This window comes from Ailuropoda melanoleuca, chromosome 12, assembly GCF_002007445.2.
Source record: "Ailuropoda melanoleuca isolate Jingjing chromosome 12, ASM200744v2, whole genome shotgun sequence".
In the NCBI taxonomy this organism is placed as follows: Eukaryota; Metazoa; Chordata; class Mammalia; order Carnivora; family Ursidae; genus Ailuropoda; species Ailuropoda melanoleuca.
In genome coordinates this window covers 69,482,304-69,507,578 of record NC_048229.1, presented here as the reverse complement: position 1 = coordinate 69,507,578, position 25,275 = coordinate 69,482,304, and the positions used below count along the sequence as shown (strand labels likewise).

General features: G+C 49.8%; 2 protein-coding genes across 8 annotated transcripts in view; one reads left to right on the top strand and one right to left on the bottom strand.

Moving 5' to 3' along the window:
• Nucleotides 1–13,449: 13,449 nt before the first annotated feature.
• Nucleotides 13,450–20,802, top strand: LDHD (lactate dehydrogenase D). Of its 4 annotated transcripts, none has more exons than XM_034672632.1 (11): nt 13,450–13,610; nt 14,273–14,403; nt 14,634–14,775; nt 14,977–15,118; nt 15,255–15,414; nt 15,691–15,890; nt 15,985–16,113; nt 16,202–16,329; nt 16,897–16,987; nt 17,073–17,184; nt 20,498–20,802. In XM_034672632.1, the coding sequence occupies exons 1-11, from the start codon at nt 13,536–13,538 to the stop codon at nt 20,589–20,591; spliced, it is 1,404 nt and encodes a 467-aa protein (XP_034528523.1). In that variant the 5' UTR covers nt 13,450–13,535; the 3' UTR covers nt 20,592–20,802. The 4 variants fall into 4 exon arrangements, with proteins under 4 accessions (XP_034528523.1, XP_034528524.1, XP_034528522.1 ...); XM_034672633.1 differs by having other exon boundaries at nt 13,451–13,610; nt 20,532–20,802; XM_034672631.1 differs by lacking the exon at nt 20,498–20,802 and adding an exon at nt 17,257–17,422 and having other exon boundaries at nt 13,460–13,610; nt 14,291–14,403.
• Nucleotides 20,803–20,989: 187 nt separating this feature from the next.
• The window catches only part of ZNRF1 (zinc and ring finger 1), a 95,941-nt gene continuing 91,655 nt past the window's right edge, over nt 20,990–25,275 (bottom strand). For 2 of the 4 annotated variants that reach the window (XM_034672634.1, XM_019807877.2), the window contains 3 exons: nt 24,751–24,856; nt 23,055–23,146; nt 20,990–21,821 (listed from right to left, as the gene is read on the bottom strand). In XM_034672634.1, the coding sequence (XP_034528525.1) occupies nt 23,089–23,146; nt 24,751–24,856 (164 nt within the window). In that variant the 3' untranslated portion in view covers nt 20,990–21,821; nt 23,055–23,088. Of the gene's footprint in view, nt 22,116–23,054; nt 23,147–24,750; nt 24,857–25,275 lie in introns of all 4 variants that reach the window. The other 2 variants (XM_034672635.1, XM_034672636.1) reach the window with 2 other exon arrangements.

The following is a 25,275-nucleotide window of genomic DNA, read 5'->3' as shown; positions in this document are numbered from 1 at the left end:
ATACGCTAAGTGAACTAAGCCAATATTGTGTAACTCCACTTACATGAAGAACCTAGAATAGGCAAATTCATAGAGAAAGTAGAATAGACNAAGTCCTTGGGAGGGCCGCTGTAGGGACTCGCCTGAAGGTTTTCTCCAAGTTTGGCGGCGGCAGGAGTGTGACCGAGATAATCCCTGGCGGAGGCGATAATCCCGTGTCTGTTCATTTCCCCCAGAAAGGGTTATGAGTTATAACCACCACCAAACCCCAAATATAAAAACCTGGCTTTTAAAGATTACATAGGTAATCTATGATAACTAATTAGAAAATATGTATGAAAGTAAATGTCAACTATAATTTTTCAAAGATAACTGTGTGTAACATTAAATTCATACCGTTTTGATTTTTTAAAAAATAAAATTGGCAGGGGTGCCTAGCTGGCTCAGTCCGTGGAGCATGCAACTCTGGATCTCAGGGTTATGGGTTTGAGCCCCATGTTGGGTGTAGAGATTACTTAAAAATAAAATCTTTAAAAAAAATAAACTGGCCATAAAGATATCATGGGCTGTAACTAGCTTCTTTTGTCTTTATTTTTTAGCACAGTTTTATGTTCACAGCAAAATTTGAGGAGAGGTACAGAGAATTTCCATACCCCCCACCCCCCGCACATGCATAATCTCCTCCACTATCAACATCCCCTCCCACAGTGGTACATTTGTTATAATGAAATGTACATTGACACATCACCCAGAGTCTATAGTTTACATTAGGATTCACTCTTGGTGCTGTACATTCTATGGATTTTGATATGTGCCTATATATAATGTATAACATATAACGACATGTATCCACCACTATAATATACAGAATAATTTTTCACCCCCTGTGCTCCTTCTATTCATCCCTTTCTCCTTCTCCCTGAACCCCTGGAACACACTGATATTTACACGTGCATACTTTAGTATAGTTGGAATCATATAGAATGTAGCCTTTTCAGATTAGCTTCTTTCACTTAGAAATAGGCATTAGAGGTTCCAGTATATCTTTTCATGGCTTGATAGCTGATTTCTTATTTTATTTTAAATGATCTCTACACCCAACGTGGGGCTTGAACTCACAACCCTGAGATCAAGAGTCGCACAAGCCACTGACGGAGCCAGCCAGGTGCCCCAATAGGCTCATTTCCTTTTTCCACTAAATAATATTCTGTTATATGGTTGTACTGTCATTTATTTATCCATTCACCTACTGAATGGTTGCTTCCAAGTTTTGACGATTATGAATAAAGCTGCTATAGACATTCATGTGCAGGGTTTTGTGTGGAAATAAAATAGCTTCTTTGGTAAGTGCTAAGGAGTATAATTGCTAGCTCATATGGTAGGAGTGTGTTTCAAAGTGGCTGTGCCATTTTGCATTCCCACCAGCAGTGAATGAGAGTTCATGTTGCTCCACATCCTTACCAGCATTTGTTATGGTCGCTGTTGTGGATTTTGGCCATTCTGATATATGCGTGGTGGTAGCAACTAGCTGTTAGTTAACAATATATGGTTTCCAAAAGGTACTTGTACATCAATGTTCATAGTGGCATTATTCACAATAGCCAAACAGCAGAAAGCACCTGAGTGCCCATTGAGAAAAGAATGGATAAATAAATGTGGTATATACATATGATTCAATATTATCCAGCTAAAAAAAGAATGAAGTTCTGACACATGCTGCAGCGTGGCCGAACACTGAAGATACGCTAAGTGAACTAAGCCAATATTGTGTAACTCCACTTACATGAAGAATCTAGAATAGGCAAATTCATAGAGAAAGTAGAATAGACATTACCAAGGACTAGAGGGACGGAGGCATGGGGATGATGTAAAGGTTCTTTTTTTTAAAAATATTTTATTTATTTATTTGACAGAGAGCGAGAGCAGAAACACAGGCAGAGGGAGAGTGAGAGGGAGAAGCAGGCTTCCTACCGAACAGGGAGCCCGATGCGGGGCTCAATCCCAGGACCCTGGGATCTGAGCTGAAGGAAGACGCTTAACGACTGAGCCACCCAGGCGCCCCGATGACAAAGTTCTGAAAAGAGATAGTGCTGGGGTGCTTGGGTGGCTGTCGGTTGAGCGCCCGCCTCATGATTTCCAGTCATGAGTCAAGTTGAGGCTGCTTGAGATTCTCTCTCCCTTTGCCCCTCCAGGCCTGCTCACTCTCTGTCCCTAAATAAATAAATAATCTAAAAAGGGAGAGAGAGGGGCACCTGGGTGGCACAGCGGTTAAGCGTCTGCCTTTGGCTCAGGGCGTGATCCCAGCGTTATGGGATCGAGCCCCACATTAGGCTCTTCTGCTATGAGCCTGCTTCTTCCTCTCCCACTCCCCCTGCTTGTGTTCCCTCTCTCGCTAGCTGTCTCTATCTCCGTCGAATAAATAAATAAAATCTTTAAAAAATATAAAATAAAAAATAAAAAGAGAGAGAGAGAGAGAGCTGGTGGCTACACAACATTGTGAATATGCTTAATGCCACTGAAGTGTATGCTTAAAATAGTGAAAATGGTAAATTTCCTGTTATGTATATTTTAGCAGAATTAAAAAAAATAAACTGGGTGATGGACATTGGGGAGGGTATGTGTTGTAATGAGCCCTGGGTATTATTTAAGACTGAGGAATCACAGACCTGTACCCCTGAAACACATAATACATTATATGCTAATTAATTGAATTTAAATTTTTTAAAAATGGGGGGAAAAAGAATTTAAAAAATAATGTACTGAATTGAAGTGATGCATAACTCTAAATCACTAAAAATCAAATTCTCTGAAAGGTATTTTGGTTATTTACTAATTACACTGTTCTATTTTTTAATTTGATGGAATAATTCCGTACTTCAGAAAGAAAAACAGACTACTCAGGACATTTTTTTAAAAAGAGAGATTAATAAATATTTGATATAAAAATGTATTACAGAAAATAATGAATACCTTTTGGTGTATTTTGAAAACACTAGAATGTACAAAAAGAGGGAAGAACCCCCATCCCCCATATGCACACACAAAATAAATTCTCCTACTGCCTTATGCTTAACACAAAATATTGTATGTGTGGACTGTTTCTGAAGAGCTTGAAAAATTCAAAACCACATTATTTTCTATCAATTTCCTCTTAGGAATAAAGGGCAAGTGTACAGAATGTTTTTGGAAAACGCATTGCATATTTTTATTTAACTGTTGCTTTTAGGGGCACCTGGCTGGCCCAGTCAGTGGTGCATGTGAACCTTGATCTTGGGGTTGTGCGTGTGAGTCCCACGTTGGGTGTACAGATTACTTAAAAATTTTTTTTAAAATCTTAAATGTTGGAGCACCTGGGTGGCTCAGTTGGTTAAGCATTTGCCTTTGGCTCAGTGGGATCAAGCTCTGCCCTAGGCTCCCTGCTAAGCAGGGAGCCTGCTTCTCCCTCTGCCTGCCGCTACCCCTGCTTGTGCTCTGTGTGGGTGTGTGTGTGTATGTGTGCGTGTGTGTGTGTGTGTCAAATAAATAAATAAAATCTTTTAAAAAATCTTAAATGTTGCTTTTAATTTCTTTGACTTTCCACTGAAGTTTCACGGAGTGCTCTCTTCTCAGTCAACTACCCAGTATATCCTACAGGTTGTTAGATCACCTTCTTAGTGTGTTGGAATACCTACTTCTGTTTCAACAGGCACTGGCACCAACATTAGGTACATGCTTGGATGGCACTGCTATAGGATGTAAAGGGATTTTAACTGTAATAATAGTGACTATTGAAAGTGGACCACATAAATAACAGTGTGGTTTGTTCATAGGCATTAACAAAAAAAGTCTTTTATTTTTATTAACTTGCTCAAAAGACGTTACCATGGGGCAGAGATCATATATCACAACACGTGACCTTATCAATGAACTTTCGTACTCTGTTATATTAAAATCCGTTGGGGGGCACCTGGGTGGCTCAGTGGGTTAAGGGGCTGCCTTCAGCTCAGGTAGTGATCCCGGGGTCCTGGGATTGAGCCTGTGTTGGGCTCCGTGATCCATGGGGAGTCTGCTTCTCCCTCTCCCTCTACTCCCCCACCCCCCCACCACCACTTGTGCTTTGTCTCTCTTGCTCTGTCTCATATGAATAAATAAATAAATTCTTTAAAAAAATCCATTGGTCGTTCTTGCACGTTGAACAGATAATTTATTCAGGCATGATTTTGTAATGTCACGCCTTGATCATTCGAAAAATAACTGGCTCACTAAGTCATGAAGATCTTTTAAATGTTCATATATTTCATTACATAGTATCAAAGGACCACAATAATATCACCACTGGTCTCATCAGAAAAGCTTTAAGTATTGGGAAGCAGATACAAGTTTTTGCCAAAATTCTGATCTTCACTTGAAAGCTCATTTTATCATTGGGCAACAAATATAGTCCGTTGTTTTCCTTGAAGTGACAGCTCACTTCATTAATTTTTGAGAAAATGTCTGCCAAACACCCAGCCTTCATTTGACTGTCAGCCAATCCAGTAAAAATGGTGGTTCCATGAGAAAAGCAGCTAGTTCAGCTCACGACTCAAAGGACTGTGTGAGTGATTTCCCCAGAGACAACCATCATGCTCCTGTATGGGGCAGAAGTACTTGTTCATTCTTCCTGTTTCATCAGAGCATGAAAAAGCACAACCAAAGGCTGAGACTTAATACAATTAATAATTTTTACTGCTCCATTAAAGCTACTCTTTTAAAAAAATTTTTTTTAAAGATTTTATTTATTAGAGAGAGAGAGAGCCAGCGAGAGAGGGAACACAAGCAGGGGGAGCGGGAGAGGAAGAAGCAGTCTCCCAGCGGAGGAGCCTGATGTGGGGCTCGATCCCAGATCACCGGGATCACGCCCTGAGCCGAAGGCAGACGCTTAACGACTGAGCCACCCAGGCGCCCCCCCCCTTTTTTTANGCAGGGGGAGCGGGAGAGGAAGAAGCAGTCTCCCAGCGGAGGAGCCTGATGTGGGGCTCGATCCCAGATCACAGGGATCACGCCCTGAGCCGAAGGCAGACGCTTAACGACTGAGCCACCCAGGCGCCCCCCCCTTTTTTTTTAAAGATTTTATTTATTTATTTATTTATTTGACAGAGAGAGAGAGAGCCAGCGAGAGAGGGAACACAAGCAGGGGGATTAAAGCTACTCTTAAGTGAAATGAGCATTGCTTCTCTAGAAGAGGAATTCTGTGCCCGAGAGCACAGAACGCAATGACCGTTAGTCCAGTGGGGTGCCACTCTCTGGAATCCTGCTGTGGCACCAGGAGGGCCCCCGTCCCCTCCAACTGCTTTTGCAGGAAAGTGATGTCTAAGTATTATTAGCAAGGAGCCGATGTGGGGACTTGATCGCAGGACCCCAGGATCATGACCTGAGCTGAAGGCTGACAATTAACCGACTCAGCCACCCGGGCGCCCTTGTATTTCCACATTCTTTTCAGAAACATTATATATTTCTTCAAGTTTTTATAACTCAAGATCCAGATGAGTCCACATCCTGTGATCGATGTCTTTTAATACGTAGGTACTTCATCCATATCTTTTCTTTCTTTGCCATTTATATGTTGAAAACAGTGTTGTTTCTTCTGAAGAATTTTCACTTTTGGATTTTCCTGATCATGTTAAATTTTAATTATTAGCTTTCTGTTCCTTCTCTGGACTCCAAACCTGAGAAGGTCATTGTTTAAGAAGAATTTTTGGCCACATATTAATAGCGATTCCCTACTCCTTGCCAGAATCTTAAAATGATTCTTTTTCTAAGGTCCTGAGTGACAGGGTCGGGTTTTTCCACCAGGTGTCTTTATTTTCTACCCCTTGATTCCACATTCTTGCAATCGAGGTTTGTCGAGCACCTGTGAAGGAGAGCTCCCTCCCCTTGAGAGCTCTCATTCCTATTGGGGGAGAGGCAATAAACAAAAGGTAAGATATGCCCCACATCAGGTGGCGTTCACCACTAAGAAGGACCTATCAGGAGAGCTGTGGTGGGGTGAATTTTGGAACAGAGTGGCTAGAGAAGGCTTTACTGAACAGGTGAAGTTTGAGCCAAGATTCTGGAATCTGGTATTAGGCTCCATAATCGTAATTTCATGACTCTACCATCAGACCCTACTGGCAGATGCCTTTGGTTATTCCCAGTGTCTGACAACACCACTCCATCTGCTTTCCATTCCTCCCAGCAAGTCGACCTGCCTCCCTCTTTCATACCTGAGATGATGGAAGGGAAGGATACCTGATAACAGCTTTTCCTTCCCCGTCTGGGGGCTCTGAGAAGTGGCCTTCAATCTATTTTTCTCCCGGCAAAATTGCAAAGTAGGAAGCTGCAAAAACTCCTTCCAAATCTGAGCAAAGTGAATACCTCATGCTTTTGTTCCTTCATTTTACACATAAATTAAACATAAATGGAACAGCTTGAACCAGCAAAATCCAGTTATCCTACTGAGCATCTGACAAGTTTGTCTTTCTCCCTGATGAATGAAGGATTCTCTCAATGGCTTAGGAAGATTATATCCAAGGATCCCCTGGGTATACAGGGACTGTTTCATTTATCTCTGCCTTCCCAGCACTATGCTTGGGATAGATGAGGAATGAACGAATGACAGGAGCAGGAACTTAATGATGCTTGAAATGCAACCAGGACCGTGATCATCCAATTTTGTAGTCCTGTCCACCAGGGGGTCCCAGGGGCTGTCATTGCAGCCTGCATCTTGCCTGAGGGGGGCGGCTACCAGCACCACCCAACTTTTCAGTGCCAACCCCCCCTCAGGGGAGCAAGTGGTACCTGTGAGGGGAGGGAGCTGCCCCTTCAGTCTGTTTCTCCCATTGGCCACATCTTGGGTCTGCAAAAAAGTCATTCTGTGTTCTACGCAACTGATGAATTATTGAACTCTACATCTGAAACTAATGTGGTTCTATATGTTGGCTAATTGAATTTAAATTAAAAAAATGCAGAATAGTTTGTAAAGTGAAAAAACAAAGTCATAGTCATTTCAGCACTGCATGCATTATTTTTATATATGGATCAGAAAGACGTGGGTAGGGGTGCCTGGGTGGCTCAGTTGGTTAAGCATTTGCCTTTGGCTCAGGTCATGATCTCAGGGTCCTGGGTTGGGGTCCCTCTTCAGCGGGGAACCTGCTTCTCCCTCTCCCTGCCCCTCCCCCCTCTCGTGCTCATGCTCTCTCTGTCTCAAATAAATAAATAAAATCTTAAAAAAAAAGACATGGGTATGAGTATTACTGGCCAAGTATTATTACAAAATTAAGCAACTGAATCAAAGATTCCCATTTTTCGTGAGTAGATCCAGAAACAGAATGGATCAGGGTGTCTATTGGTCCAAGTATCTCTGTTTACAAATGGAAAGAATAAAGCTCAGACTTTCTGGCCTCCAGAACTATGAGAAACACATGTTGTTAATGGTTTCAGCAGCTCTAGTGGATTAAGGGATAGGCCCTTCTTGGCTGTCACTGTTTCTCTGACTTTCCTTGTTTTTGTTGACGCTGACAGTTCTGAGGAGTTCTGGTTGGGTATTTTGTAGGATGCTCCTCTATTGGCATTCGTTTGGTGCTTTTCTCCTGGTTGGACAGGAATTATGGGTTCTGGGGAGGAAAGGTTAGGGACCATTTTCATCATATCATGTCAAGGGTACTCTACCAATTTCCTAGGGCTTTCATAAAAAAGTACCACAAACAAACTTAAAGCAACATAAATTTGTTCTTTCCTGGTTCTGGAGCCCGAAAGTCTGAAATCAAGGCGTTGGCAGGGTCGTGCCACATCTGAAACCCATGGGAAAATCCTTCTTTGCTTCTCTCTAGCTTCCAGTGGTTTCCCTAGCTTCCTTGGCTCCTTGCTGCAGCACGTCAGTCCTTGCCTCCTTTGTCACACGACATTCTCAGCTCTTGTCCCTATGTCTCTTCTCTTCTAACAAGGACACCAGTCATATTGGATTAAGGGCCAACCCTACTCCAGAATCACTCCGTCTTAACTAATTACACCTGCAATGACCCAATTTCCAAATAGAGTCAAAGGTCTTGGGAAGGACATGAATTTGGAGAGGATACTTTTGAACCCAGCACAGATGCATGCTATCAACATAATTTATGACTGTTGATACTGACCTTGGCCAAGTAGTGTTTGTCAGATCTCTCCACTGCAAACTGGCTCTTTTCCTTTCCCCTTTCCATTGTACTCTTTGGAAAGAAGTCACTCTGAACAGCCCACATTTTTGGAGTGGGAAGTTATGCTCCCTATCTTTAGGGTTGAGTATCTCCATAACTTATTTGGAATTCTTCTGCATGGGGGACTTGTCTCTTCTCCTCATTTATTAGTTTATTCAATCAATCCAGTATATATGTGTGGTTGTATCGGAACTGTTAATTCGTGCCCCTGTGGTACTGACTAGAGCATAGTACTTATGGGCAGTTTCTTTTGCCTTTAGTCTTACACACTCCATTCCCAAAGTTACTTAGGTCAGCACTTCTCTCCCCGCCCCCCCGCCCCGCCCTTTCAGGGAGGTTGCTTCATGCATTTAGAAAGCTACAGTTAAATTCTCTTGTCACAGCCTGCATTCTTTCCTGGGATCTTCCAACCCCCTAAATGATTTTTTAAAAATTTGTTTGTGGTAATTAAGAAGAGGTTTACTCTTGGTGTTGTAAAGTTCCCTAGGTTTTGAACATCCCCTAAGGTCATGTATCCACCATTACTGTATCAGACAGAATAGCTTTACCACCCTAAAAATCCCCTGTAGTTCATGTATTCATCCCCTGCAGCTCAAATCCCTGGCAACCACTGGTCTTTTTACTGCCTCCCTAGTTTTATCTTTTCCAGATTGTCACATGGTTGGAATCATATGGTATGTAGCTTTTTCAGACTGATTTCTTTCGCTTGGCACTATGCACTTAAGATTCCTCCATGTCTTTTTGTGACTTTTTGGAGCTGACAAATATTCCCTTGTATTAATGGACTATGGTTGGCTTACCCATTCACCTTTGGATGGACATCTTGGTTGATTCTAGTTTTTGGTGATTATGAACAAAGCTGCTGTAAACATTCATGTGCAGACTTCTGTAGGGACATACGTTTTCAACTCAATTGGGTAAGTACTTAGGAACAAGATTGCTAGATCATATGGTAAGACTATGTTTAGCTTTATAAGAAACTGTCAAACTGTCTTCCAAAGTGATTGTACCATTTTGCATTCCCACCAGCAGTGAATGAGAATTCCTGTTGCTCTGTGTCCTTGTCAGCATTTGATGTCAATTTTTAAAAAATTTTCATCATTCTAAAATGTGCTTAGTGGCATCTTGTTTTGACTTGTAATTCTGTGATGACAGGTGATGTTAAGCATCTCTTCATATGCTTATTTTCCATCTGTATGATTTCATTGGTGACGTGTCTGTTCAGATCTTTTGCCCATTTTTTAATCTTGTTTTTTGTTTTCTTATTGTTGAGTTTAGGAGCACATCTAACACACGACTCTTGAGTTCTAAATACTATTCTCCACTAAAAGGAACCAGAAGTCCTTGGAAAAGTGGTTGGTTACTGGTCTAAGCAGGGGAAAGACAGGATGAGCCTGGAATATCCTAGAGTACTAGAAAGCAAGATAGTGCTCAAAAAAAAGTACGGACTACTCTAAAGGGCACAGAAACCCATATGACAGAGACTTCCAGTGGCCAAAGCCAAAACTGACTGATCACCAAAATAATGACAATATTAGGTTATAACCTATTGAATAAAATAAATATCCATGAGTCCATATTAGTAATATATAAATAACTGAGTAAGCAAATAAATAAATAAGGCAGAAGGGATGACTCTTCCTTAGAGAATAATTATAATTAAATAATATAGAAAGAATAAAAGAAGTAGAAAATCACCGTTAGAACACACAATACCACAATAATAATTACAGACAAGATCCATCAGTAGATGCTAAGAATAGTGGATGAAAGTGAGGTGAAACAGGATATTTGCACAGTCTTCAAGTATCTACCCCAATATATTTATTAATCAAAAAGAGAAAAATAGTAACTTCACAGTGCAGAAACCCCACAGTCGTGACCTAAACCAAGTGATCAAAGTTAACTCACTGCTAATACGACACACCGACATCTTAAACCGCCTATACAATATATTGAGAAGAGCACATTGCTTCTGTGGTATTGGTGCCAAATGAGCCTGACCTCAATCTACTCATGAGAAAACATCAGACAATCCAAACTGAAGAACATTCAGTAAAGTAACTGACCAGTACTCCTCAAAATGTCAAGATCCGAAAGACAAGGAAAGACGAAGGAATTGTCACAGATTGTAGGAGACAAAGGAGCCAAGACAACTCAAAGCAGAATGAGATGATGGATTAGATCCTGGACCAAACAACTCCTCCACCAAAAAAACCAAACCAAAACAAAACAAAAAAACAAGAGGACGTTAGTGGAAGAGCTGAAATCAAATTTGCATCAATCCTCTGTCAATGAGTATTTTACTGGTTCTTAGTTTTGACAACTGTACTATGGTTACATATAATGTAAACACTAGTGAAAACCAAGTTAAGGGTATATCAGAACTCCCCGTACTATTTTTGCAATTTTTCTGTAAGTCAAAAATTATTTAAAAATACAAAGTTAAAAGTCATTTTGATACTCACCTCTGATCTGTTAGTTATATAAAAATATCTTCCTCTTCTGGGACTTCAGTAGAGTGGATGCATTTCCAAGCTGGTGCCTTAGTTGTACCTCCCAAAGGCCATTCCACCATTGCTCTGTAAGGTCAGTGGCCTCTGACCTGACCCCCCCTCCCCCAAAAAAAGGGTTGTTTGGCCTTAGGTGATGTTATGTGGTATACTATGTTAGTGGATCAAATACTCTGTGAACCTTCAGACAGCAGGGCTGGCTGAGGCCATGGAGGCAAGAGAGGCAAACACAGACGCAGAATATGTGTTGTGTTGATTTCAGCCCACATAAATTGCTCCCCTTTCAGAGTGGAAGAGGTCCGATGTAATTGACTTGTGACCAAGTGGCTGGCTGGTCTCCTAGAGGAATGGTACTATGTGGGGGATTCAATGTTGCAGTAGTGTTAACACCCAGCAGTGGCAGTAGCCAGATCAGCCTTAGTGAGTGGGCCCCATGCTGGTGGATCCGTTATTAGCCTCCATCCCTACTACCATTGAGCCAGCACTGGCGTGGTCATTGACCACTGATATCATTGGCCAATGATAACCGGCAGAATCATGCTATTTGCTTTGTTTGGTCTCTTCCGTGGCAGATGCTCACTGGTGAGTGTTAACGTGTCATACCTGTGCTATAAAGATCCCACTGTGTGCTTACTCCTAGAGATCCATCTACATGCCTCTTCTCCAAACCTCTTTGACCCTGATTTTCCAATCTTTCTCCTCATAGGCCCCCCCCTTTAAAAAAAGATTTTATTTATTTATTTGACAGAGAGAGAGACAGCCAGCGAGAGAGGGAACACAGGCAGGGGCAACGGGAGAGGCAGAAGCAGGCTCCCAGCGGAGGAGCCTGATGTGGGGCTCAATCCCAGGACTCTGGGATCACGCCCTGAGCTGAAGGCAGACGCTTAACGACCAAGCCACCCAAGCACCCCACTCCTCATAGGCCCTTGACCACGAGCCTATACTTATTCTTCTATTGGGCCATTTTTCTTTTTACAAAAGGGGATGATCAGGTGCATGACCTGGAGCTCTGCCAACTGGAGGGACTTCAGTTACCACCTAAGTAGAGCTATAGTGCAGCAATAGTCCACTGTTAGCTTACCCTCATACTGAGCCAACCCATTCATGAATCGAGCTTGAACTTTTCCTTCTTCTATCAGCTGGTCATAAGTGTTCCCCCTTATGACCAAATAGGTGTGAGCTGAGGGAAAGGTGCTGGCCAGGCAATGGAGGGTGACCTGGGGATCTGAGCCACCTACCCGTGCAGCTTACTTTGCCCTCTGGCCCTGCTTGTGCCCAATTTTGTCTATTCCTCTTTTGTCTAGTGATGGGTTGTTTTGGACCCACCTGCCTTTACGGCTTGGTGAGTCTGACAGAACACAGCTCATGATGACCAGCTCCAGCCATCTGGCCACTTGATGTCTTGTTATCACACTCACCATTGTAACTAGGACCTAGTAGTGGGCCAAGGGCACTTTTCTGAATGGTGTATACTGTTGCAAATGTCATGACCCCGCTCCCAAACCTTAGGGATCTACATTGGGGTTCTTCTTCTAGGGTTTGCTGCACTCTCTCCTCGGTGTCTCTCCTCCAACCATAGATACCTCCAGTACCATTAGCTACATGTGGCTAATGGAAGCACAGACACAGAATACTTCCAGAATTAACAGAAAGTTACCCTGGACAGCGCCACATCTTGACCTAACAATTTACATGAAATACAGACGCTAGAGGAAGCTATTAAGCAATACCACATGGATGTGCTCATCCACATACAGAATGTGGAAAATTCTGCAGAACAAGCGACCGACCTGGTTTCTTGAACAAATAAATGGCATGGGAAAAAAAGCGAGGGGGGAGGGAAACCGCTAGAGATGAGAAGAGATTTATGAGACATGTTAACCAAATGCATTGTGTGGACTTTCACGGGCTCTTGATTTGAACTAACCAACTGTAAAAGAGACGTTTTTTGAGACAAGCCAGTTAAGCAACACACTGCGAGTGGAAATGTGAATTCATTCAAACATGGTTGGGGAGAAGGACCCAAGTGGGAGTTTGTATTCGTGATTCAATTGAGAAGAAAAACAAAGCTGGGAATAGCTTTATCTTAGTAATGTTAGCAACATGCTTCTCCAAATTTGCTGTGGAAGGAAAACGGAGCTTGGAAGAGCTTCAAGAGCGGCAGCCACATCACCACAGGATGGCTCTGAAATCCACGCAGCAGGAGGGTGGAGATGAAAGGACAGCCATCTTTCCCTTCACTTAGCTGGTGAACTATAAGGCTTACTTAGCTCTCCTCTTCCAGGGAGCCTTCCAGGCTTGCCTCACTTCCCTACTCCATCCCACCCTGAAGTTGCCTCCCTGCAATTCCCTCCTCATAGTCCTGCTTTCTGTCTCCTCTAAGGGTGACAGAAGCTGAGACTTGCAGAGTAAGAGAGAAGAAGGGTGTGTGCCAAGACCCTGAGCTGAGCTGGAGCTCAGGGGATACAGGAACCCAAAGGGAAACTGGAACTCAGTCGCCAAAGAGGAGACAGGAAAGAAGTGGGGTAGGTGGAGAGGAGACCAGGGACCAGAGGGACGTTTAAGTCCGTGGCAAAGAGACTGCCTTTGTTTGAAAGACCAAGGGAAGGCACCGCAGAGCACGAAGCCAGGGAGAGGCTGCTATGCCCTTTGCCCTTGTGTTAAGTAAGCCTCACCTCTCCTTTAGAAGTACAGACCCACATGCCTGCTGCCGACCCTGACTCAGCAAGGTCTGGCAGGGCCACCTTAAGGCTGCGCCACCTTAAGCAGTCCCACCCCCTGCACAGCCATTGGGCTGGCTCGGCCACCTGGCCACCCGCCTCTGTGCGCACACCCCTCTGGCTGCTGCCCCACCATGGCCAGTCTGCTCCGGGCTGCTGGGACCTGGGGGCTGTTCCCCTGGAGGGGATACTGCTCCAGGGGGATGCAGGTAGGTGGGGGGGACCCCGCTGGAGGGTGGGGGGCCGGATGTCAAGTTTCTACCAGGCTTCGTGCTGCACCAGCACCCTATGACCTTGGGCAGCAGATGACTGGGCTCAGGGTGTACTAAGCGTCGGTGTTGAGATGGGCCGAGGCCCCCTCAGCTGCCACAAATGGGGCTGGGGGGTGTAAAATCAAAAGCTTGTGGGCTCCAGGGCGCCCTGTACAAAATGTACATACACATTTTGAAACAATGCCTGGGAGGTAAGAGGACTGGCAATGGGGTTTTCCTTCCCATTCTCCCTTTATCAAGCTTGGTGTTCCCCGGTGTGCCTGGGACAGTGGTGGAGGAAGGACAGAGATAAGTAACCCTTTCAAGCCACTAAGGCAGGTCTGGCTACGTTATGGAGCCCTGTGATGCTCCTTTCAACCAGAGTGAATCTGGTTCCTATTTTTACCCAGGTAGTGTTTTTTCCCAAGTGAAACATTGACCTCGATGGTTCTGTTTGGAAAGGGGCATTCTTGTTGAGCGGGTTTGCTTCCAGTGGGCCCACTGGCAAGGCCTAGCTGTTGGTCCTTGGGGTGGTGTCAGTGGGGTGCAGGGAGGCCAGAAGAGCCGGCAGCCCCTCCCCCACTCCAGGACCTGCAGGTGCCTCCGAGTGACTCTAGCAGTGTGTTTCTTCTTTGCAGGGGGAGCTCGGCAAAGGCTTTGTGGAGGCTCTGAAGGCAGTTGTGGGGAGCCCCCACGTGTCCACTGCTGCTGCAGACCGCGAGCAGCACGGGCATGATGAGTCCATTCACAGGTGTGGGGGCCCTTCCCCCATCAGAGCCCTGGGCTGGGAGTAAGAGTCCTGGGCTGTCTTCTCCCCCACCCATCCGTTTTAGGGGGGGCTCTGGCATTCTCTACCTCTCCTTCGTGAGCATCCCTCTCCCACCATGTAGCCTCAGGCCCTGTGATACCTTGGGGCTCCTTGGACATGAGCAGAACCAGAGGGCACCAGGCTCCCAGAAACTGCTAAGGGTCTGCTTCCAGGTGCCAACCTCCAGGGGCCGTGGTGTGGCCCCAGAATGTGGAACAGGTCAGCCGGCTGGCAGCCCTGTGCTACAGCCAAGGAGTCCCCATCATCCCATTTGGCACTGGCACTGGGCTCGAGGGTGGAGTCTGCGCTGTGCAGGTAGGCAGCCCTCCCTCCCCACCCTGCCTGAGCTCTGGCCCCCTCCCACTTGTCACACTGTGGCTGCCTCCACCCCACCTTACCTGCCGTCTGGGGGCTGTGGACTGGCTGCCAGGTCAGCCTGGAGGTGAGGTCCTATGGAAGGTGGCCTGGCCCTGGGAAGACGGAGGTCCATCAGCTCCTTGGCACCCCTCCTGCCAGGGCGGTGTCTGCGTCAACCTGACCCACATGGACCGAATCCTGAAGCTGAATCCAGAGGACTTCTCTGTGGTGGTGGAGCCAGGCGTCACCCGCAAAGTTCTCAACACCTACCTGCGGGACAGTGGCCTCTGGTTTCCTGTGGGTAGGCTGGAACTTGAGGACCCTCCCCAAGGCCCTGAGGGCTCCCAGGTGGCAGGGCTGTTTGTGGGGCTCGAGGGGACCCCTCCGTCCCCGGGTGCATGCCCCAGGCTGCCTTCTGCCCGCACTTTGCCCCGCAGACCCAGGTGCGGATGCCTCTCTCTGTGGCATGGTGGCCACTGCGGCCTCCGGCACCAACGCTGTGCGCTACGGCACCATGCGGGACAACGTGCTCAACCTGGAGGTGGTGCTGCCTGGCGGCCGGCTGCTTCACACCGCAGGCCTCGGCCGCCACTTCCGGTGAGCACCGTCTCCCCACCGATAGGGGGCCTCCTGCATTGGAGGCCCAGGCTTCTGAGGGGTCTGAGATTCCTGTCACACGGGCCAAAGTGGAAGGTGTGGCCGTTCTTCCTGCGCCAGGCCAATTTGGGCCGTGCCTTGACGGCAGGCCAGGGCCGACTCCCCACCTGGCAGGGGCCTGGGGGACGGTGCTGGGCTTCCAACTCAGGCTTGTGGCCAGAAACCCATCATCTCATGGCCCGGCACTCACCTGCCTTGTGTGTCCCCGGGGTCCAGGAAGAGCGCAGCTGGCTACAACCTCACAGGGCTCTTTGTGGGCTCTGAGGGAACACTGGGACTCATCACAGCTGCCACCCTGCGCTTGCACCCTGCCCCTGAGGCCATGGTGGCCGCCACCTGTGCATTTCCCAGTGTCCAGGCGGCCGTGGACACCACTGTTCACATCCTCCAGGCTGCAGTGCCCGTGGCCCGCATTGGTGAGCTGGGGACTAGACAGTCTAGGTGGGCTCCCCGGAAGAGGCCCCCTTTGAAGTCTGGGCCTCACCTCACCTGCCCTCTCCTTGGCCCCAGAGTTTCTGGATGAAGTCATGATGGATGCCTGTAACAGGCACAGCCAACTGAACTGCTCCGTGGCGCCCACACTCTTCCTTGAGTTCCATGGTTCTGAGCGGGCACTGGCCGAGCAGATAGAGCGGGCAGGTGTGCTGGGTGCTGTGGGGTGCGGGGCACAGGCTGGCCCTGAGTAAGGCCCCATGTGAACCCCCCCTCCCCGCCTCTGGCCTTGCAGAGGAGATCACCCAGCACAATGGAGGCTCCCACTTCTGCTGGGCCAAGGAGGCTGAGGAGCGCAGCCGGCTCTGGGCGGCGCGGCACAACGCCTGGTACGCTGCTCTGGCCCTGCGGCCGGGCTGCAAGGTGAGTTGGGCTGGGGTGGACGTGGCACCCCACCCCACCATCCTGTTGTCCCAAGCAGTAGGCTGGGACCCACAGGGGGCAGCACTGCCCCTACCCAGCTGTTTCTCAGACGCTGTCTTGCGGGAAAGTAGTTGTCTGTCAAACCCTCAGGGAGGGAGCCCCGGCCTGGGCACAGGGACAGTGCAGGCGCTCTTAGGGTTTGTGCACACGGAGGAGAGGCTGGCTGGAGAGAGATGATGAAGCAGAAGGGGTCAGCCCACAGGAAGGGGAGACTGGATTCCAGGCAGCAAGTGAGAAGGCCACATGGGCCGCTCGGGGCCCTGCACAGAGCTGGGCGGGGAGCAAGGTGACAGCTGGGAAAGCCTCCACGGGCAGGGCAGGGCAGGGCACTCACTTTGGCCGCTAGTCCAGTTGTCTAGGGAAAACAGGCCTGGAGAAAAGCAGCTAGTTTTTGTGGGTGAGGCCAAGCCTCCTCTGACCTGTTCTTAACCTCGACCACAATGACCTCTTACCTCCAGGCCGGCAGGGGGTGAGGGGGGAGAACCTCACAAACCTGCCCCCACGTAGGGCTATTCCACTGACGTGTGCGTGCCCATCTCCCGGCTGCCGGAGATCCTGGTGCAGACCAAGGAGGACCTGAAGGCCTCGGGACTCACAGGTCCGCATGCCCACTGCTGGAGCACCGTGCAGGAGGGAAGGGAGAGGCCTGGCTGGGGCAGCAGCTCTGTCTTCTGGGCCCCTAGGAACCATTGTTGGACATGTGGGCGATGGCAATTTCCACTGCATCTTGCTGGTGGACCCAGAGGACCCCGAGGAGCTCGACAGGGTCAAGGCCTTTGGAAAACAGCTGGGCAGGTAAGAGCAAATCCCTTGGCTGGTGGGGAGGGGGAGGAGCACCCTGCTGAGGACCTCTTCACTGGCTCCCAGGCGAGCACTGGCACTCCACGGAACGTGTACTGGGGAACATGGCATTGGGCTGGGCAAGCAGCAGCTGCTACAGGAGGAGGTGGGTGACGTGGGCATGGAGACCATGCGGCAGCTGAAGGCCATGCTGGATCCCCGAGGCCTCATGAACCCAGGCAAGGTGCTGTGAGGGTCTCCAAGCGCCTGGCCCACAAGCCCCCAGACAGTGGAACCTCCTGTTCTGGAACCTTCCTTCTTGTCATAGAACAGTTCTGTCAAGGACCTGCAGAGGTCCTTGATTGCCTTCCCCTTGGTCGGGGCCTCCTTACTGCTGGGGGCCGGGGGCAAGGCCTCAGGGACTCAGCTCTCTTAGCCCTATTCCGCCTGCCTGGTGACAGAAACATGCCTTTCCTGGTGTAGGTGTCCTTGGGCCCCTGAAATAAACCAGAATCCCATTTGCTGTAGTCTGGAGTTGAGCAGGCAGTACCTGTGAATGGCCTCTTGTGCTTGCCTCCCCACCTCCTTCATGTTCTCTGTCCTTTGTCCTTGTCCCTCCCTCCCTCCTCACCTGTCTGTCCTCTGAGTTACTGCAGCCTGGGAGGGAGGGAATGGTGTTTAGGCTACAGAAAGTCGCCAGCTGCTGCTGGTGGGAGCTCCAGTGCCTGAAGATCTGCCCATGGCCCACATCCCTCACGACACTACCCAGCTGAGCCTGGACTGGGCCTAAGCACATTCTGAACATGTTTTTCAAGTGGCTGTTGCCAGTCAGTGGAAATGGAAGTGAAGTTTTTCTCCTTGTATTACACTTCTCCGTGGTGTGATGTATTCTATTAGTAGCTCTCCCCCTCGAAGCCAGATCTGCCTTCCCCTGGGCCTCCCGCTGGCCCGACCACTTGGCCTGCGAACTTGTCAATTGTTCCTAAACCCACAAGGGGGCGCCCGATGCCATAGATTCCACTCAGGGCAGTGGCACCCAGGACTCCCCTCTGTCCAGGGCCTACAGCTCTCTGCCCAGGGTCCCCTCCCTACATCCCCAAGGTTGTGGTGGGGGAGGCTTGGTGTCCTGGAAGCCAATCTCTAAACTCTGTCCCAGGAGCCTATCATGCGAGGGCCCATCTCCCTTGGCCCCTGAGCAAAGGCGCTGGGGGAGCAAAGCAGGGAGGCCAGTGGGACCCTCCCATCTCACCTCATCCCCACAAGCTACTATTGAGCTCCTTCCCTGCCTCCCCCTTTGGACCCCTCCCCGCCTCTCCCCATCAGCTGTCCAGGCCCTGGGCAGAGGCCGCTGCTTTTCGGGAACTCCTCAGCCCAACTTGGTTCTTGGAAGCCACCCTAAAGCTGAACTGAGCCCAGTGTGCTCCTCTGTGACGTTTCTACCCCCAGGCTGCAAGCAGTCGCCGTGCCAAGGGGTGGTGTGGGGGCAAGCCTCATTGGCTCTCCCCAAGCGACCTGCTACATGAACAATCTAAGTGTTAGCCGCGCGTGTTTTGGACACACAGCTCACTAGCCCCACTCCCCACCTCCACTCGCACTGCCTCGCCCCAAGCCCGGGGAGAAGTCTGCAGTGGAGGTTTCTCCCCTTACTGGGGATGGCTCCTCTCTGATGAGCTGAAAGAACAAGCACACTGTTCACTGAAATACCAGCCCCTGAAGATTCAAGTGACTATTTTTGCCTTGCTTTGTGTGTGTACTTTCTGGGGAACCATCTGGAATTGAGTTACACATTTCTCGACACCATTTACCTATAGAATTTAGCATCTATTTCCTAAGCATAAGGACCTTCTCCTAAAAACCGCAACACTGTTAAGTGGCTGCTAGATGAACCGTCTTAGTGAGGTGTTTCTGCCCAGGAAGCCCCCCAAAGTGTGCTGGGCCCTTGGCGGAGGGCGGGGGCAGAACCCACCTCACAGTTCCTGCTGGTTCCCTCCCCTCCCGGATAGACAGAGCTTGGGAGAGCTGCCTGGAGGGAGCATGAATGACAGACCAGTCCTACCGGGGAAGCCTGGACCAGCCCCGTTCCACCCCCGCCCCACCCCCGCCGGAGGAGCCGGCAGTCCGAGCGGATTAGGAGAACACTGCGGCCAGCAGAGGGCTGCCGTGCGCTGGGTGGGAGTGCAAGTCGTTGGGGGTGGGGACAGGGAGCAGCCCCAGGAGCCTGGAATAGCGCCCAGTGTGGGCTCCAGCCTGCCCACCAGGTCACGACCACTTGGATCACCCAGGGTGCCGCTAAGGCCGCCGGGCCTAAGGCACCAAGATGGTCACAGAGGCCTCTGCCTGCAGGCCCAGGGGTCAGGCAAGGAGATCTTCAGGGCCAGCTTTGCTAGAGGAATTAAATTTAGAACAGGGAGACACAGTTGCCAGGCAGAAGCAGGAGGTGCTGTGAATAGAACAGTGCTCTTTGCAGTGACAGAACTATGAGGGAGCCGCTATGCATGTGCCAGAGGCTTCCGGGCAGATTCTCTGACCCTCATGGTGACCTCTGAGCTGGGCGACTTTGTCTCCACTCATATGTGATCGAATCTGATGTTCAGAAGAGCAAAGTTGTCGCCCCAAGATCATTCTGCCAAATAGAAAAGCCCACATGCAGACAGTTTAGAGCTCATGCTCTTGCCACCATGGGGACGTTGCTCCCTGGGGGGGGGGGTCCCCACCCCAGGTGGGTCTGACATGAAGGCCCAGGCTCAGACTCACAAATTCTTCTTTAGCATTTCTCTGAACATGCCGAGCGTGCTGGTGCCTTGGTTCCCATTTGTCCACTGGCCTGCAGTGCCCTCGCACAGCATAGGTGCCTTGGGAAGCACGTGAAGTTAGAGGACTGCAGAGCCAGGGTCTGGGGGAGTCAGGCCCACAGAAGCAACAACACTCTAGAGGCCCGAGGAGGGGTGTAAGCATAGAAGCTTGGAGGTATCTCCCTCCAGAGCTTTCCTTCCCAGGCTCTGCAGGAGACTCTGGAATGACGCTCCAGGAGCCTGTCTGGCACGGGGACAGAGGCCGGGCATGCGCCGCTACCCCCTGCTCTGAGATTCCCGCCCAGCTTGAGGTGTGCCAACTCTTGTGAGCCCGGAGTGGCTGGTTCTAGTTCAAGGGCTCTGAGCTGGCTCAGCCCCAAAGCAGGGCCTCTTTCTGGGCCTCAATGAAGCATGCCCATGAGTCAGCACTGAGAGGCAGACTGAGCAACAGGCAGGGCAGGACGGGGTGTGGGATGGGGAGCTGAGGATGAAGGCGGGGATTGGGCCGATACCTGGAAGAATCCGCATCCTTGCAGCCTCCACTGGCTGCAAGATCTTTTGCCCCCGCAGATCTTTCCTGAAGAGTTCTGTCACAACCACTCGGCAGGTGATGGCCAGTGGACTCCATGATGTTTGGGAGAGTCAGTAACCCGGAAGGACTCGGGTCTGACCTGCCAGGCTCCCTCTGCCCAGGCAGGGCTGCTCTGAAGACCACTTCACACTCATGTAGTGCCAAGTAGCAGCCTGGAGGAAGGCTAAGGAGGTAGGTGAGGGAGTGGGGGGACAGGCCTTCAACCCCCACTTCCTGATTGTGTAACAATACCTCATTAAAATAAAGTCACACAGTGCATCTTTAATGAGACATTTTAATACCATATCAAAACACCTTGACCAATGAAGAAAGCTTTTCCCCCAAGCTTTGAACATTTTTTAAACATTTTATAAGGGTTTTTTGTATTTTATATATAAATACAGAAACCTATCTTGCATGGGCTGATGCCACGTGTGAACATCAATGGCTAAAATGTTCTCAAACAGAGTGCCTGAAAACAGGGATAACTGTACATATTCCTTTAATAAGTCTTTCTGTTTAAGTTTTCTGGAAAAAAAAATCCACAAGGGTCTAAGAAAAATGTTCAGGCATTTTTGCAGGACACTTGTGATTGTTAAACCCTCTGAACTGACCAGAACCAGGAGGGAAGGAGGGAGAGGAAAAGGGAAAGGAGAGGAGAAGGTCCTCGATGGGTGCTTTTTGGCAATGAAATTACATATCGGGGTCCCAAGGGGGAGAAAAGTGCAAAACCAAGGCAGAAAAATGGAGGGGGGGAAACCAACCAAAAAAACCCACAAAAAACAAAAAAACCACCCAAGGCAGAGTGGTTGGTGACAGAGAGGGCGGCTGGGGGGCGCCGGGCACAGGAGGAGACTGTGTGTCTGCTCCTGTGCTGTCAGAGCGTGCGGCCCCGTTCGTCTCTGTCACTGAGTGGGCTCTAGCTGGGCAGCAGACAGCAATCTGTAAACATCACGAGGGAAAACACCAGTCGACACTAGACTTTTTTTTTTTTATAATTTTTTTTTTTTTTTTTTTTTTTTTTTTGTAAACACTTTAGACAGACCCACAACCGCCTTTCAAAGGTGTAAAAGAAAATGCCCTTTCCCTCCTGGGATGAGGGGTGAGGGGAAGGATAGCAGTTGATTCTTCTCTCAAACTTGCTCTCATCCAATTTGGTGTCCTCAGGGAGAAAGGGAGAACCATTCTCTGGAAGTCAGTGCAGAAGGGGTGCCCTGTTCCCACTGGTGTCCCCAGCTCAGCTCTGCCCGTGTCGGATGCCTCCTCTCAGGAACGGGGGCTGGCTGTCCCTGTGTGGACCGGAACACGTAAGTCGCGCTCTGGTGGCCGAGGCCGGCCGCGTGCATCCCGCTGAGGCTGGCCGGGCGTCTGTGGTTCCGCTCTGGGGCCCGAAGCCAAACGTGCCGCCGGGGTTTGGATTCCCTCTCCGGCGCCGGCCCAGTCCCTCTGCCTCACTCTCACCCTTGCTTTTTCTTCTCCCCGTGTCCTCAGTTTTTGAGGGGAAGGTAAAAAGAGCAAATGTCCCTGATTTGTCTGACATCATCAGCTGTTCTGGGAGTTTACTTGGAATAAATAAAATAAACCTAATAAAGAACAAAGGAAAACAAAACAAACAAATCGAGAGAGAGAGAGAGAGAGAGAGAGAGAGAGAAGAAAAGAGGCCCCCAAACCTTTGGATGTAAGATGAGGTGGAGTCAGGGTTTTGGTTTCTCTGGGAGTTTTGTTTGTTTGCCAGAAAAAAGAAAGTGCCAGCCCAGAACTTGCAAGGGACAGGTAGGATGGGGGACAGGAGAGGATGGTCAGCAGAGAAGCAAGGTGCCCTGGGGAAGAGATAGGGAGTCAGACTGCATGGTTCAATAGGGGACCACGTGTGCACATCTGGTGGGGAAGATTGTGCCGGCCTGCTGCAGAGATTCATCTGGAAGCGCGGTGTGTGTGTGTGTGTGTGTGTGTGTGTGTGTGTGAGTGAGGCAGGTGGCCTGCAGGCGGGAGGAACCAGCAGTGACATGATCACGGATGAGTACCACAGAGGAGAGCGTACTGTCCCACAAGCTGTCTTGTTTAATTAGTGGGATGTCCCTACAGGGAGTGAGGTTATCCCTCTAGCCCCAAAGAAGCAGAGACTCTGAGAGGCGGGACTTGCCCTCACCGCCCCTCAAGCACAAGGTGGAGTGGGTCACAAACCCAGTGTCTGGTCCCAGAGCTTGTGCTGCTGCTTCTCCCACCTGGCACATTCCACGGGATCCTTCTGAACCTTCTTCAGGGAGACTCACTTTAGATGTCTGGAATGCACTGATCTTTTCCCAAGACTCTACTTTTACTGAGCAGGCTCTCCTTTATAACCTTCTGAGTTCGTATTTCCTATCCTTCCCCTTCTACCACCTCCCCAATAGAACCACTAACTGGTAAAATACTCCCCTCTTGGTGGGGTGTGTAAGGGCAACGGAGCTCCCTATCTTCCAGGCCCCAGAGTCAACTGACCCCAGGCCTTGAGCCTGGAGCACCCCCAACCATGGGCTTACCTTTGAGAGGAGTCAGCAAACGAGCCCAGCAGGGTCAGTCCGCGGGATGTTCTGGACAAGATCTGTTCACTTCAAACCACGAATCTATGCAACTGAGGCAGGGAGGTGGCAAGGGGAGACACGTTACTGCTGACCAGGCTGTTCCTTAGGGGGCATTCTCCAAGGGTCAGGCTTCTAAGCAGGGGTTTGCTAAATCTCACTCATGAGGACCTCAGGGGGAAAAAAAGTGTGTCCCCAGACATCCACTTTTTGAAGCAGGAAGGAGAACACCAAAAGTGATCTTGGCTCAGCCTGAGGCATCAGCCGAGCGTGGCGGGCATAGGATTGGGTGGATCTGGGCACTTCAGGAAGCAGGGAGTATGGGCCTGAGAGGGACTCAGGCCTCGCCTGCACGGAGCCAGGAGGGGGGCAAAAGCTACCAGGGAGAGGATGAGAGCGGGAGGGCCATGCAGGCCAGTGAGCCCACCAACTCTCGGGCTTAAAGCACAAGGAGATGGGAACCAAGGCCCAGCAGGCTGGCTCTTGCTCTAGCTCTGGGGTCCTGAGAGCCCCCTCCTCAGTCACAGGGGCAGCCTTGAGGCTTCCTCCCTGGTGGGACTTCTCAGAGGACCCCCAAGCTCTACGTGGCTTGGTCAGTTGTGGTCAGTGGATGGCACGGAGCCTTTCCTGGAGAAGGTGGGAAGGAGAGGACCAACCCTCTGGCTCAGTGATGTTGCTGGGGAGGGCCAGACAGAAGGCTGACAGTGAAACCCTGGTCTCCAGTGTTTATAGAAAGGGCCATCTGAACCAGACAGGGAACAGAGATTGCCCTAAGACAGCTTTCTGATTTGTAAGCCAACATCTGGGTATTTTCAAACACAGGAACCAGGTAGATAATTTGCATAATTCTCCCCCAGAGCCAAAGATTTCCATCTTCTGGTCCTGAGTGGTGCCTCCCCGGGGCACTGGAGAAATCTGTGCTGGGCCCAGGCCTAGACCCCCTCTCCTGGGGCCGACCTCGAGCCTCTCATGCACCAACCACATCTGTGTGCCTGGCACCACAACCGCATCGTGGTCAGTAGCCTGTGAGGCAGGCTTTGAAAAAGCCTGTGTGTCCAAAGCAGCTCTGGGACTCGAGAAGCCAAGAGCAGATGGCACAGAGTGTCCTCCCATCTTGGGTAAGGAGGTGTCTTCTTTCTAGCTGGAGACAAGAACGAGGCTCGTGCTGGAGCCTGAGGACGACTCCCAGCCCCGCTAATTCTAGCAGCTTTTAGTGCCGTGGCTGCACAGATCGGTGCTATTCCTGCCTCTGGCCCTCCGGGGAGAGAAGTGGGGGTGAGGGCAGCACACACACCCCTCCATGCTATCTCCCTGGCGCAGACAACAGTCCTCACACTGTGGAGCAGAGGGGCCCATGGAGGAAGAAAGGGCTCAGGGAGATGGATGCAGAACCCACCTTCCAGTTGAGATCCTAAGTGCCTCCAACCTGGGGGGCTCTGCAGGTCTCCCTGTCAGCTAGCACCATCCAGGCCGTCAAACCAGAGACCTGCTCTGCCTCCACCCCACTTAGAGCCCCTGGCGGGAGGAGAGGCCATCCCACAACAGAGGGGACCGAATGGCTAGCAAGGAGGGTCTCCCCTTCTCTCCCCCAGCTACACAGAAGGAGCCCTCTGGGATCTCAGATGGGGCTGAACTGGTCCTGGTGGCTCTTTCATACCTTTTGTGATAAATGCACAGGCAGGGCAGCCTGGCTATCGTGTCCCCCTGAAGCAGCTCCTCCAGGCAGATCACACACTCACCCGCGTCTTTCGTCAGCACGTCATCTGCAAAAGGGAGGACAGAGGAGAGTGGGAGAGGGTCAGTCACCAGCAGACAGGTGGCACAAAGCAGGCACAGGTCTAGGATCTGGCTGGGACTGCTTGGGTCACCCAAAGTGAGCAAGGCTGTGTAGGCGACACAGGAGACCAAGGGGTACTATGACCTGAAGGCCCTCACTGCAGAGACAGGACATGCACACCACACACCAATCATCTCAAGACAAACTAGGATTAATCACCAAGTCAGTGACCAGGGGATGGAGGGCGGAAAGGGCTCCAGAGGGGATAGGCATGTAGCTGAGGCCAACTGCTTCCCTGGGCAGACCTTCCCCCAAACACACACGTGCACCAGGTGCACGTAGGTCTGGTTTGGCAAAGAACGGTGAGGGGGTGTGAGGAAGGAGGGAATTGAAGAGCAGGAAGTC